The 10815-nt window shown below is 42.9% G+C and overlaps 1 protein-coding gene across 1 annotated transcript; it reads right to left on the reverse strand.

Moving 5' to 3' along the window:
• Positions 1-7186: 7186 nt before the first annotated feature.
• Positions 7187-10354, reverse strand: RAG1 (recombination activating 1). Its single transcript, XM_049647885.1, has one exon. It carries the CDS (start codon positions 10352-10354, stop codon positions 7223-7225), a length of 3132 nt encoding a protein of 1043 aa, XP_049503842.1. The 3' UTR covers positions 7187-7222.
• Between the last annotated feature and the right edge of the window lie 461 nt (positions 10355-10815).

Genomic DNA, 10815 nt, shown 5'->3' on the forward strand with positions numbered 1-10815 from the left:
AGCACAGAGCCCGACACGGGGCTCGAACTCATGGACAGTGAGATCATGACCTGAGCCGAAGTCGGACGCTTAACCGACTGAGCCACCCAGGCACCCCATCTCACTCTCTATCTCTATCTCTATCTCTCTTCCCCTCTCCCCACTCAAATGCACTTTCTCTCTCAAATTAAAAAACAAAAAAGAAAATAAAATCCAAGATCCACAATAAATATTATGGGACCTGAAAAAGAACAAAAGAAGAGCCCCGTCTTTAGGGAACTTATTGTCCTACTGTAGAACGGGGCAAGGGGCAGGACAGGAGAGTTACAGAAAGTGAAATCGTATACTGGAAGCAGTTGGTGACAAATTTGAAATTGTATAGTGCAAGCTATCCTTGCAATAACAGTTTTCTTTTTTTTAACCTGGAATATAGTGGTAAAATTTAAAAATTGGACTAAAATATCTCTAAGTCTCCTTTGTTATATTGACCTTAGCTGAAGAGATGTTGTGTCCAAGACAACTCTAAAATGTGGAAAAGACTGCTCGAAGTGCCATCCAAAATGTATGGTGATAACCAAAAGAGGAGGGGAGTGGGTGTACATATTAAAGATGACCAAATCATCAATTTTTAACCATTAAAAACTATGAATGTGGTGTCAGAGGAAGATATTTGGTCTTTGTCCCTGGTTCTGGCATAGAGCTCCTAAAACTCCTGGCATTTCTTGAGTGATAAGGGTGCTAGGAGAGTCTTTTGTTCTATTGAGACAGCCCTGGATAACTTCAGCATGGGGGCTGGTCACCCGAGAGAGCAAGCCTTGATTAGAAGCTTCAAACTTTGGGGCCATCGGGGTGGCTCAGTCGGTTAAGTGACTTCGACTCCGGTCATGATCTCACGGTTCATGGGTTCAAGCCCCACATAGTGCTCTGTACTGACAGCGTGGAGCCTGCTTAGGATTCTCTCTCTCCCTCTCGCTCTGCCCTTCCCCTCCTCGTGCTCTCTCTCTCTCTCTCTGTCTCAAATAAATAAATCAATAAACTTAAATGCACATACTTGGCCTACAAGTAACTCAGTGTGTATTTTGTGAAGGCAGAGATACATTGTCACCATGAAGAGAGGAAAAACAATCATAGAGAAGCCAAGGAGAAAAGGAACTTTCCACAAGAAAGAAGGAAAACTGTCATGGAAAGAAATGCTAAATTCATGAGAAGATGTTGCTGCTGCAGAACCTCCCTCACATCCTCCTGCCTAGGGTTAGACACAGTTGTGTGAGGTAGTGAGACACATGAATCAGCAGGTCATGTATAATTGACATAAAAAAATGTTTGAAATCGCTACTCCGTCATTGAAATATTTATGCGTGACCCTTCTTAATCTTGGACGAATCCCCTCCCATGCATACCTTCTGAAAACATTTCAGTCATGCCCCACTCCTGGCGTGGCTTGGATGGCATCCATTGCCCACCTAAAACTCTTCAAAGGTTTCCATTTGCACCGGGGTAGTAGTCAAGTCTTTACCCCACCCGCCATGTCCTGCATAATAAGGCTTCTGCCTGATTCTCCAAATACACACAACCCCTTCCTCGCATTCACTCTATCTGCTCCTGTCAGAGGGACTTTTCTTCTGTTCCTAGACTCCACCAACTGCTCTCCACCTCAGAATCTTCCCACGGGTGAAGTCTGCTCTTGGTCTAACCCCCCACACTTGCCCCCACATCACCCATTCTACCCATCTCTCCTTAAAGGTTCCTTCTTCCTAGATGCTTTTTCGGACCCCCCCAATTTAAATTCCATTGTCTTACTATACTCAAACTGAACTTAGTGTTTTTTCTTCATAACATCTACTAGAGTGTGCGGTGATGCATTTATTAGGCTTACTGTTGTCTTCATGTCTGCTTCCACCTAGCTTTTTGTGAGCAAAAACTGCGCTGTTCATCACTGTATCTCCAGTGCCAGGCACACACTGCATGTGCATAGAAGGTATCCTATACATATTTCTTTAAAATATAGGCTGAAGTAGTTAGAAAGGCTATCAGGAACAATATAGAACTTAGCCGGGCCTTAAGGGGTAAGGAGATGCTTCATTCTCAAAGGCAGGAGTAATATTCAAATACTTGGTCAGAAGGTCCAAACTTTTAGTTTTGTGATGAGGAAGTCCTGAAGATCTAGTGAACAGCATGGTGACGACAGTTAATGATACCGTATTGTACACTTGAAATTTCTGAGAGTAGATCTTAAGCACCCTCCCCACACCACAATAAAAGGTAACAATGTGAAATGATAGATGCATTAATTAGTTTGATTATGGTAAATATTTTGCAATGTGTATTAAACTATTATGTTGTACACTTGATATACAATTTTGTCAATTATATTTCAACAAAACTGGAAAAACAAAGCAAAGCAAGGATAGCACAGTTTTAAAAAAATCAATGGAAGAAAATGGCGTTGAGGCAGTTCTTAAGGCCCCCTGATGTGCTAGTATTAACCCGTTACTTGCTGGATCTGGGTTCCTTGAGGATGAGACAGGGCTGCCAGGGTTGGAAGACTACTGGGGCCTTGGGGACACAGGCTGTTTGCCTACAAGTACAAACAGATTTCAATATTTTAAAAACTGGTACAGGGCACCTAGGTGAATCAGTTGGCTAATGGTCCAACTCTTGATTTCAGCTCAGGTCATGATCTTATGGTTTGTGAGGCTGAGCCCTGCGCTGGGCTCTATGCTGACAGTGCAGAGCCTGCTTGGGATTCTTTCTCTCTCTCTCTGCCTCTCCCCCACTCATTCTCCCTTTCTCTCTAAAATAAATAAATACCCTTAAAAATATTTTTTTAAAAAGCTGGTACGGTTGCACAGAAGCAGACAGGCTGAATCTCTGTTCTAAGCAGAAGGGAGCTCAGAGGTCTCTAGCAAAGATGTGCTGAGATGCTTGAAAATCCATGGATGATGAAGAGATGACTGAGTAGTGTACAGGGAAGCTGCACAGAGCTGGAGGGGAAATTGTGGAGCTGCAGGCCTGCCCTTTTCTGGCTGAGCTAAGCTTCAGTGACCTCATGTGCAACATGGAGATAACAGTACCCGCTCTGAAAGAATCCAATGAGAAAACCATGTGCCATTGCTTACCACACCTGTTTGCTAAGTGGCAGACGTTGTTGATGTTTGTATCATCATCATCATCATCATCATCATCATCATCATCACCATCAATATCACCATTAGAAAAAACACTGGACAAAAGAACTCGGGATCTAGCTCATTCCTGCCATTACCTGTGTGGCTCTGGACAAGTCGACCACTCTGACCAAAGTTTTCAGGGTATGAAAATGTGAATTTTCTGAGAAACAGGCCCATATTTTATTTGATTCTCAAAAAGAGCCAAAAACCACTGATTTTCAAATTCTATATTTTCAAAAGGCTTACTATTCACTTCAAATATCTAGAAACAAATGGTCTCAGCCTATATTAGGATAAATCATACTCGTTATCACTACTCTGTTGCCCTTTATTCTAAAGTTCACCAAATTTATTTTGTATTTTCCTCAAGAAAAAATGTGTTACTTCATTGTTTCAAATGTCGCCCTCAATATTATTATTTGAATATAAATCACAATACACTCTGTTTTCAAATTTTAAACTTTATTTCAAATACTTAAACATAAAATTGTTCACAAAAATAATATTCATATTAATAAGGAGTAAAAATATTAAAATCCAAAAGTAAGTATTGCAATACATAGTTTGTTTAATTTGAAAACATTTGATAGGGAAACATAGGTAAGCTGCATCAGATAAAATTCCATTGCATCCTGGCACCTGAACTTTCCCTAAAACACAAAAAGGAAAGCTCTTGGAAGCCATTAAGCAGACTTTATGATTATTTGTCAAGAAAATAAAGTGAAGTGCCGTTCTTACAAAAATCTTACCAAAAATGATTTCTGAGGTATATTTATGTAGATTACTATAGTTAAAGAGAAAAAATGAAATAGAACAAAATATCCACCCTTACTTAAAACAATGAAAGTAAACTTACTTAAAACACCCTTACTTCTTAACAATGAAAGAACAGACCATCTCCCAGTCTACGACTGAAGACACATACACATCTGCAGTGAAAAATCATTTGCATCCAAATGGTGATTTGTTCCTCTCAAACACCACTGGCTTACAAACCCTACTAGTCCCCGGAATTTGAATTCTGTTTGATGTAATGCGAGACCTACATACTCAACCAACAAAATCTTTATCTTCGTCTCTATATTGTGAAAACAAACTGAGGCAAAACTAAACTCCAGCTCACCTGGAAGGAAAACACATCTTTTCTCCTGCTCTTGCTTCTCAGTGCATGTTTATTAATCCCAGAGCACTTTTTGACCTCACCCCAACCACTCATCAGTTTACATCAGCCATTACCACTGGTCCCTGCAGTGCACCTCCGTGGGTTGGCAGGAAAACTTGTAGAATCAGGTTTCACTGGAGAAAAATGCATTGCACTTCTGAAGTCTCAGTCTACACTCCAAAAAAAAAAAAAAATACAAAATGCTCTGTTCAGTGTGGTGAATTTCCCTGGAGAATGTGCATGCATTTACAATGGGCATTGTCAAAAATAAAACTCCAGTATAAAACCAGGTCTTCGATATTGCAGTCTCAACACTGAGGGCTCAAACAACCAGAGGCAGCATTTCTACATATTGAAACTCCTGCGGCCAGATGTTCCTGGGGTTTATCAAAATGTGATCTGATTAAGAGATTATTGGGAAGGTTGTGCTATAAATCATGCTGTTAGTCACATGCATTCAAAATAGATCCCGCAATGCTAGAAAGGAGAATTTAATATCAGAAAGTATTTACAGTGCCACCAATCAAGTAACAGAGTGGAAATGGGGGGAAAAATCTGCAAATAACCAGCAGCAGCATGCCTCAGGAAATGAATGATTACATAAATTTAGCTGTTTATTAGCGCAGAGACATGCTGTAAGGATTAAATGGGATGAAAGGTAGGGGTGGCTCAGAAGCCCATTAGTTTACAAAATACAAAACTCAACATTCTCCAGAAAAACAAAAACAATTAAAATCTGTATATATTTTTGACAACTAAATTACGAATATCTTTGCAATTTATATATATGCTATATATAAAAAGCAAGGAAGACTGCTGTATTTTTTAGTGGAAAATTCAGGGCTCAAACCCTGCAAAAGCACTAAATGCACATCATTTAGGATAATGTCACTGACACACGTTTGACAACTAAATTACACAGCTCTTTGATATACTGTGTATGAAGAGTGGCAATTATGGCCAATAAAATCAAAGAAAGGGAAAAAACCTAATTAACACTAACATATCATTATGACTCACTAGCATATAAAATCCCATGCCTGCTCTAAATTGCCAGCAATTGGCAATTCTCAAATTCCTAAGGATGAAGACAATAGTTTCCAAATAACAGGAGCCACCAGAGATTTGGGGGCCTCTTGGGGGCATTAGCATTCCCTTCTATCAAAGAGCTCAAAGCACAATAATGACTTGTAAAACCCACTCATCTCTGCTCCTAAGAATTATAAACTGTAGTGTGATTAGTTCTGGATCCTAAACAATGATACTGCCTTATAAAAAGAAAAAAAAGATGGTGGTTAATTTTTGTGGTGGAAGGAACATGGAATTTGGAAACAAAATGCCTGAGTTCAAATTCCAGATCAGATATTTACCATCACAGTAACTTCAGGCAGATCGTTTAACCCTCCATCAAATGGGAATAATAACAATATCCACCCACACAGGTTGTTGTGAGGAAAAATGAATGTGAAAATATTCAAAAGTGGCCAAAAAACCCCACAAAAAAAACCCAAAAAACTCACTCTACAAATGTTAACTCTTCCTCTTTACTACGAGCAGGATTCATCTAAACAGAGCAGGTGTGAAAAGTACAAAGGTATCCTGCTATGAAAATCTGAATACACTAAAAGTAAACTGATCTTGGGGTATCTGGGTGGCTCAGTCACCCAAGCCAAACTCTTGATTTTGGCTCAGGTTATGATCTCCCAGTGGCAAGATCAAGCCTCATGTCAGGCTCTGCACTGGGCGTGAAGCTTGCTTGGGTCTCTCTCTCTCTCTCTCTCTCTCTCTCTCTCTGCCACTCCACTGTTTGTGCTGTCTCTCAAAAAATAAAAACAAAAATAAATAATAAAAAAGTAAACTGGTCTTAATAGAAAGAGTAACATATTGCAGAGGGAAAGACTCCATGAAATCTGGATTTAGTAAAATTGACCCCGGTTTCACATGGAGAAAATCTGGCAGAAATTTTTCAGTAAAACATTAAATCTGTTTTTATACAGTAAGTCAACCCAGATTTTAAAAGGCTTCAAGATTATATAGAAAAGCATTGGAGACTCTATTGAAATTAAAAAGTAAAAATAAAAATCATATTTGGCTACTGATAGATAAGAAAAATGTATTATCAGAAGATTTCATGACTAACTGTAGCTAACAGTTTTATTCTTTCAACTTTATTATTGAAAAATTCATGGTGGCAGATGACCCCCTAAGCCCCTTAAGGTCACTCGACATTGACATCATTGAGACTCAGAAGAAGGCTGATTTTCCAAAAATTTTCTGGATATTTCTAGGGTATTTCTGCATAAAAATACCAAATGAGAAAATGCACTGAGCACTTTGTAAAGGTCACCATGCCATACAAGTGTAAGATGTAATTATCAGAGAAATCTGAAAAGCTTTGAAAGATTTTTGAATCCTGTGGAATAAGCCAAGATCTGTGAAATTTATAAAATAAAGAATTCTACAGAAACGGTATTTAAAAAAACACACACTTATATCTCAATACAAAGAATAATACATTGAGGGGGTGGGGAATGCAAACCACAAGACAAATCCCTTTCCTGACTTCCCTGGCTATTTCTTTGACAACCTTAGCTTTGATTTTCCACGGCACTCAGTCACACACGCACATCTTTGTTCATCTCTGGGCCCCTGCAGTTACTCCTGTTCTGAGTTATTGAGCTTCCAAATAACTGATTTCTCCTGTTGCTTTCCTGAACTCCCTAAACGGCTCAAGCACTCAGCTCATCAGTTATCCATTGCTGACATGGATCCGGCACCTCTGGCCTCTCCGATCTACCACTGCTCGGGTGGTGAAGCCCCACACACAGAAGTGAAGGGTGCCAGGAGAAGGTCTCAGTGCAACCCAGAAGAAAACTTATTTGCAAAACCAACACAAAGGCGGCTGCCCTGCTTAAAAATCCATCGAATCTTGAGTTTCCAGAGAGTCCTCTAGGCCTATTGGGTCCCCCACGCCTGACTGCGAGTTTAAGGTAAACCCAGAGTTTCTATACGCGTTATGAGCGTTCATAAACTTCTGCAGATATTTGGAGGTATACAACCAGTGATGTTTCAAGACATCTTCCATCTCGTAGCACTTGGACTGTCTGGCATTCATTTTTCGGAAGCGCCTGAACAGTTTGTTGCCAGATTCATTTCCCTCGCTTGCCCATGCCCCAATGGAGCCGTCTCTCTCAATAATTTCAGGCACGTGCGCCAGGGTTTTGTGAAAGTAATTGGTGATTTTGCCCTCATATCTATACTTGAACTTGGTAGAGAGGAGCTCAGCAAAACGCTGTGAATTGAAACTATACTGGCAGAGGGGTTCTGGGCACTCTTTAGCAGGACATGACGATCGCCACACGGGTTTCATCTTCAGGTAAAGGTCCATCAGCTCCCTGAGAGCTTCGTGCCTCTCCTCGGAGGGGATTAATTCACAGACTGCTTCAACTGTTTCTTTGGTCATGAGCCTCCTGGCAAAGTTGCCGTTCATCCTCATGATTGGCTTCAGGTTCATCTTCTTCCGGAGATGCTTGTCCAGCGTAGCCTGCCACCTTTTCCTCTCCTCTTTGGAGGCATTGGGATTCTTGTACACCTCCCCTATCTCTAGCTGGAAAATCTTGTAGAACTCAGCCGCATTGCCAATGTCACAGTGGAGTGCATCTATGGAAGGGACGGTCTCAATGAAAGGTTTCGATGAGACTCCTTTCACGCGATCCCGCAGTTCTTCCACAGACTCGTGGTACGGGTTGGAACGCCAGACCTCGTAGCGCTCCAGGTTCTCAGAGTGGCTTCTGGTTATGGAGTGGAAGACAAGATTTTGAGAGGCCTCCAGGCGGGTGGCATCACAAAGGGTACAAATGTAGACTGAGCCAGAAGCCTCGAGGCCTTCAACTTCCCGGACAAGCTTCTCATCGTACCCAGTGCCCCTGAAGATGAACTTGAAAGTCCGAAGGATGCCTCCCATCTCCAGCACTAAGTTGCTGGCCTTCATGGCCTCCCTCTCGGCGATGAGAGGGCTCAAGATGGCCGTCAGCGTCTCGTGGTCAGACTCGTCTGCCAGCATGAGGCACAAGGGCTTGCAACACAGTTCAGAGTTAGGTTTGACCTCCTCAAATACCTTCACGTTTTCTGAGCCGTGCGCTACGGAAATCTTCATGACTGTGAACGAAAAGCGAACCGCCTTTTCTGGAACTGCTGGCCCACTCCCATGCTTCTCACTCACATCTCCCATGCCGTCACAAGACTCCTTCACCACGACGGTGAAGGGGCCATTCAGGTAGTCATCCAAGTCTTGGGCTCTCATGCCTTCCAGGATGTCTTCTTCCATGTCCATCAAAGCAGACACCAAAGCCGAGTCGTAGCGGAACCGCTTGGCAATGGTGTCCACCGGGTAATCGTCCACAGAGGAGGACAGTCCAGACAGGCCATCAATAATGCCAACGTCAGTGCTGGAAGACACGTTCTTCAGAGGTGGCTGCCACTCAAAGGGGTAGTAGCCTGGCAGAAGGACCTTCTCAGCATTCCGAAGGGCGTGCAAAGGCTGAAAAATCTGCCTCCCCGTGATGGCTTTCACAGTCCTGTACATCTTGTGGTACTGACTGCAGCTGAGGAAGGTGTTGACACGGATGGCCAAGCACACAGCTGGCTGCAGGCCAGAGCCCCGTCCCTGCATGATGGCCTCCAGCTCGTCGGCTTGTCTGTGCTCATTCCTCGCCCTCAGTGCCAGCAGGAACAAGGTCAGACACACAGACTTCACATCTCCACCTTCTTCCTTGTCGGCGAAAGCCTTCACTTGCAGCTTGAGCTCCCTCAGGCGATGCTTCTGAGCCCTTCGCGTCAAGGACAGGAGATGCTGGCGGGGCCGACCCCCTTTATTAATATGCACAAAAGTCTCTTTTGACTCCTTGTGGCTTGAGACATGGTGGTTATATTTTTCCAAGCTGACCTCCTCATTGCACTCTTTTGCTGGACATCTCACCATCAGGGAGTTCAAGATGCTCACAAAGGACTTCACTGGACTCTCCAGGTCGGTAGGGAAGCAGGGATATTGGCAACAGGGACAATAGCTGCCCATGACTTTGAGGCACCTGAGAATGCAAATCCTGCAAAATACGTGCTTACAGCTGGTCTCCACAGGGTCAGCCAGGATGTGTTCACAAATCTGGCAGGAGATAGATTTCACAAAGTGTGCCGGGAAGTCCACCGCAAGAAGCTTGGTACTAAGATGAATGTCACTGCACTTGGAGATCTTCTTCATCACTTCCTTGCTGCTGATCCTTGCCTGGGCTCTTTTCTTGTGCCGACGGGCTCTTCTCGCTCGGTCAACCACGGTTTTGAGTTTTTTGCTGAGCTGCACGTTTGGCTGATGACTCTTCCTTTTGAGTCCCCGGCGGGCAGCGTGGCAGATGTCACAGGATGGCGTGTGGGGATGCCACTCCATGGGTGCATTCCTTGGGAAGTTAACTTCACACGGGGCACTGCTAAACTTCCTGTACATGATGTTCCAGCAGCTGTGGCAGAATTCAGTGGGGTGGATCGAGTCAACGTCTGCTTTCACATCAATCCGGAAAACCTTGGCAATGAGGTCTGGCCAGGAAGTGGCTCTCTTTTCCTTCTTTCGTAAAAGGACTTGGGTTTTACCATCCACTGGCCCATGGACTGGATAGCTCCTATTGTGCCCATCAGTTTTAAAAGAATTCCCACAGATACGGCAGAGATGGCGAAGGTTGGCTTGGTGGATTGCTTTGTCTCCTGCTTTCCCATCATCATGGGACTTCTTTGAAAACGTAGGGTGAGCTTTTAATGCCGGTTGACTCAGGGCTGGCTTCTGACCATCAGCCTCGTCCAGGACTGCTGGAGATTGCTCCAGAGAGGGTTTCCCCTCGGAGGAAATTTTCTTTTCTATTTGAGCTTCTTCAGGTGCCTTTTCAAAAGATCTCACCCTGAAGAGCTTAAATTTCCATTCTGAAAATTTCATATGCGGGTGCTGAATTTCATCTGGGGCGGAACTGAGTCCCAGGGCGGGTGGCAAAGAGACAGCCATGATGGCTGAGTTACCTGAGAACAATGGAAATAAGTCAGATTAAGACAAAAAATTCAATATCCCACTGATGCATCTTGGAAGAAATAGTAATGAATACATTCAATTGTTCATTCATTCACTGATGCAAAAAGTTACTTCTCAAACGTCCCATTTTAATACACTATGTTAGGTGCTGAGCATACAGCAGAGGACAGTCATTCCCTGCCTTGACAGTGCACGTGGTTGTTTACACCACCGTGAGCCACCATGGTTTGTGTTACATAGATATGTACACTCTTACTTCTTTCCACCAAAACCTTAAGGTCTTTGAGGACAGAATCTCTGAGTAAGTCATTTCTGTCTCTCCAACATTCCTAGTACACTTCTTAGTACAATTCCTAGTAGGGTTGAATAGTTATTTGCTGAAGAAATACAAGGAAAAACTGGCTAGTGAAACCACGGAAAAGTCATATTTTCTGCAT

Source organism: Panthera uncia, chromosome D1, assembly GCF_023721935.1.
Source record: "Panthera uncia isolate 11264 chromosome D1, Puncia_PCG_1.0, whole genome shotgun sequence".
Classification (NCBI taxonomy): Eukaryota; Metazoa; Chordata; class Mammalia; order Carnivora; family Felidae; genus Panthera; species Panthera uncia.

What these genes read in the sequence shown, in the direction of transcription:
- RAG1 (XM_049647885.1), bottom strand. Translation starts at nt 10,354, where the DNA reads ATGGCTGTCTCTTTGCCACCCGCCCTGGGACTCAGTTCCGCCCCAGAT.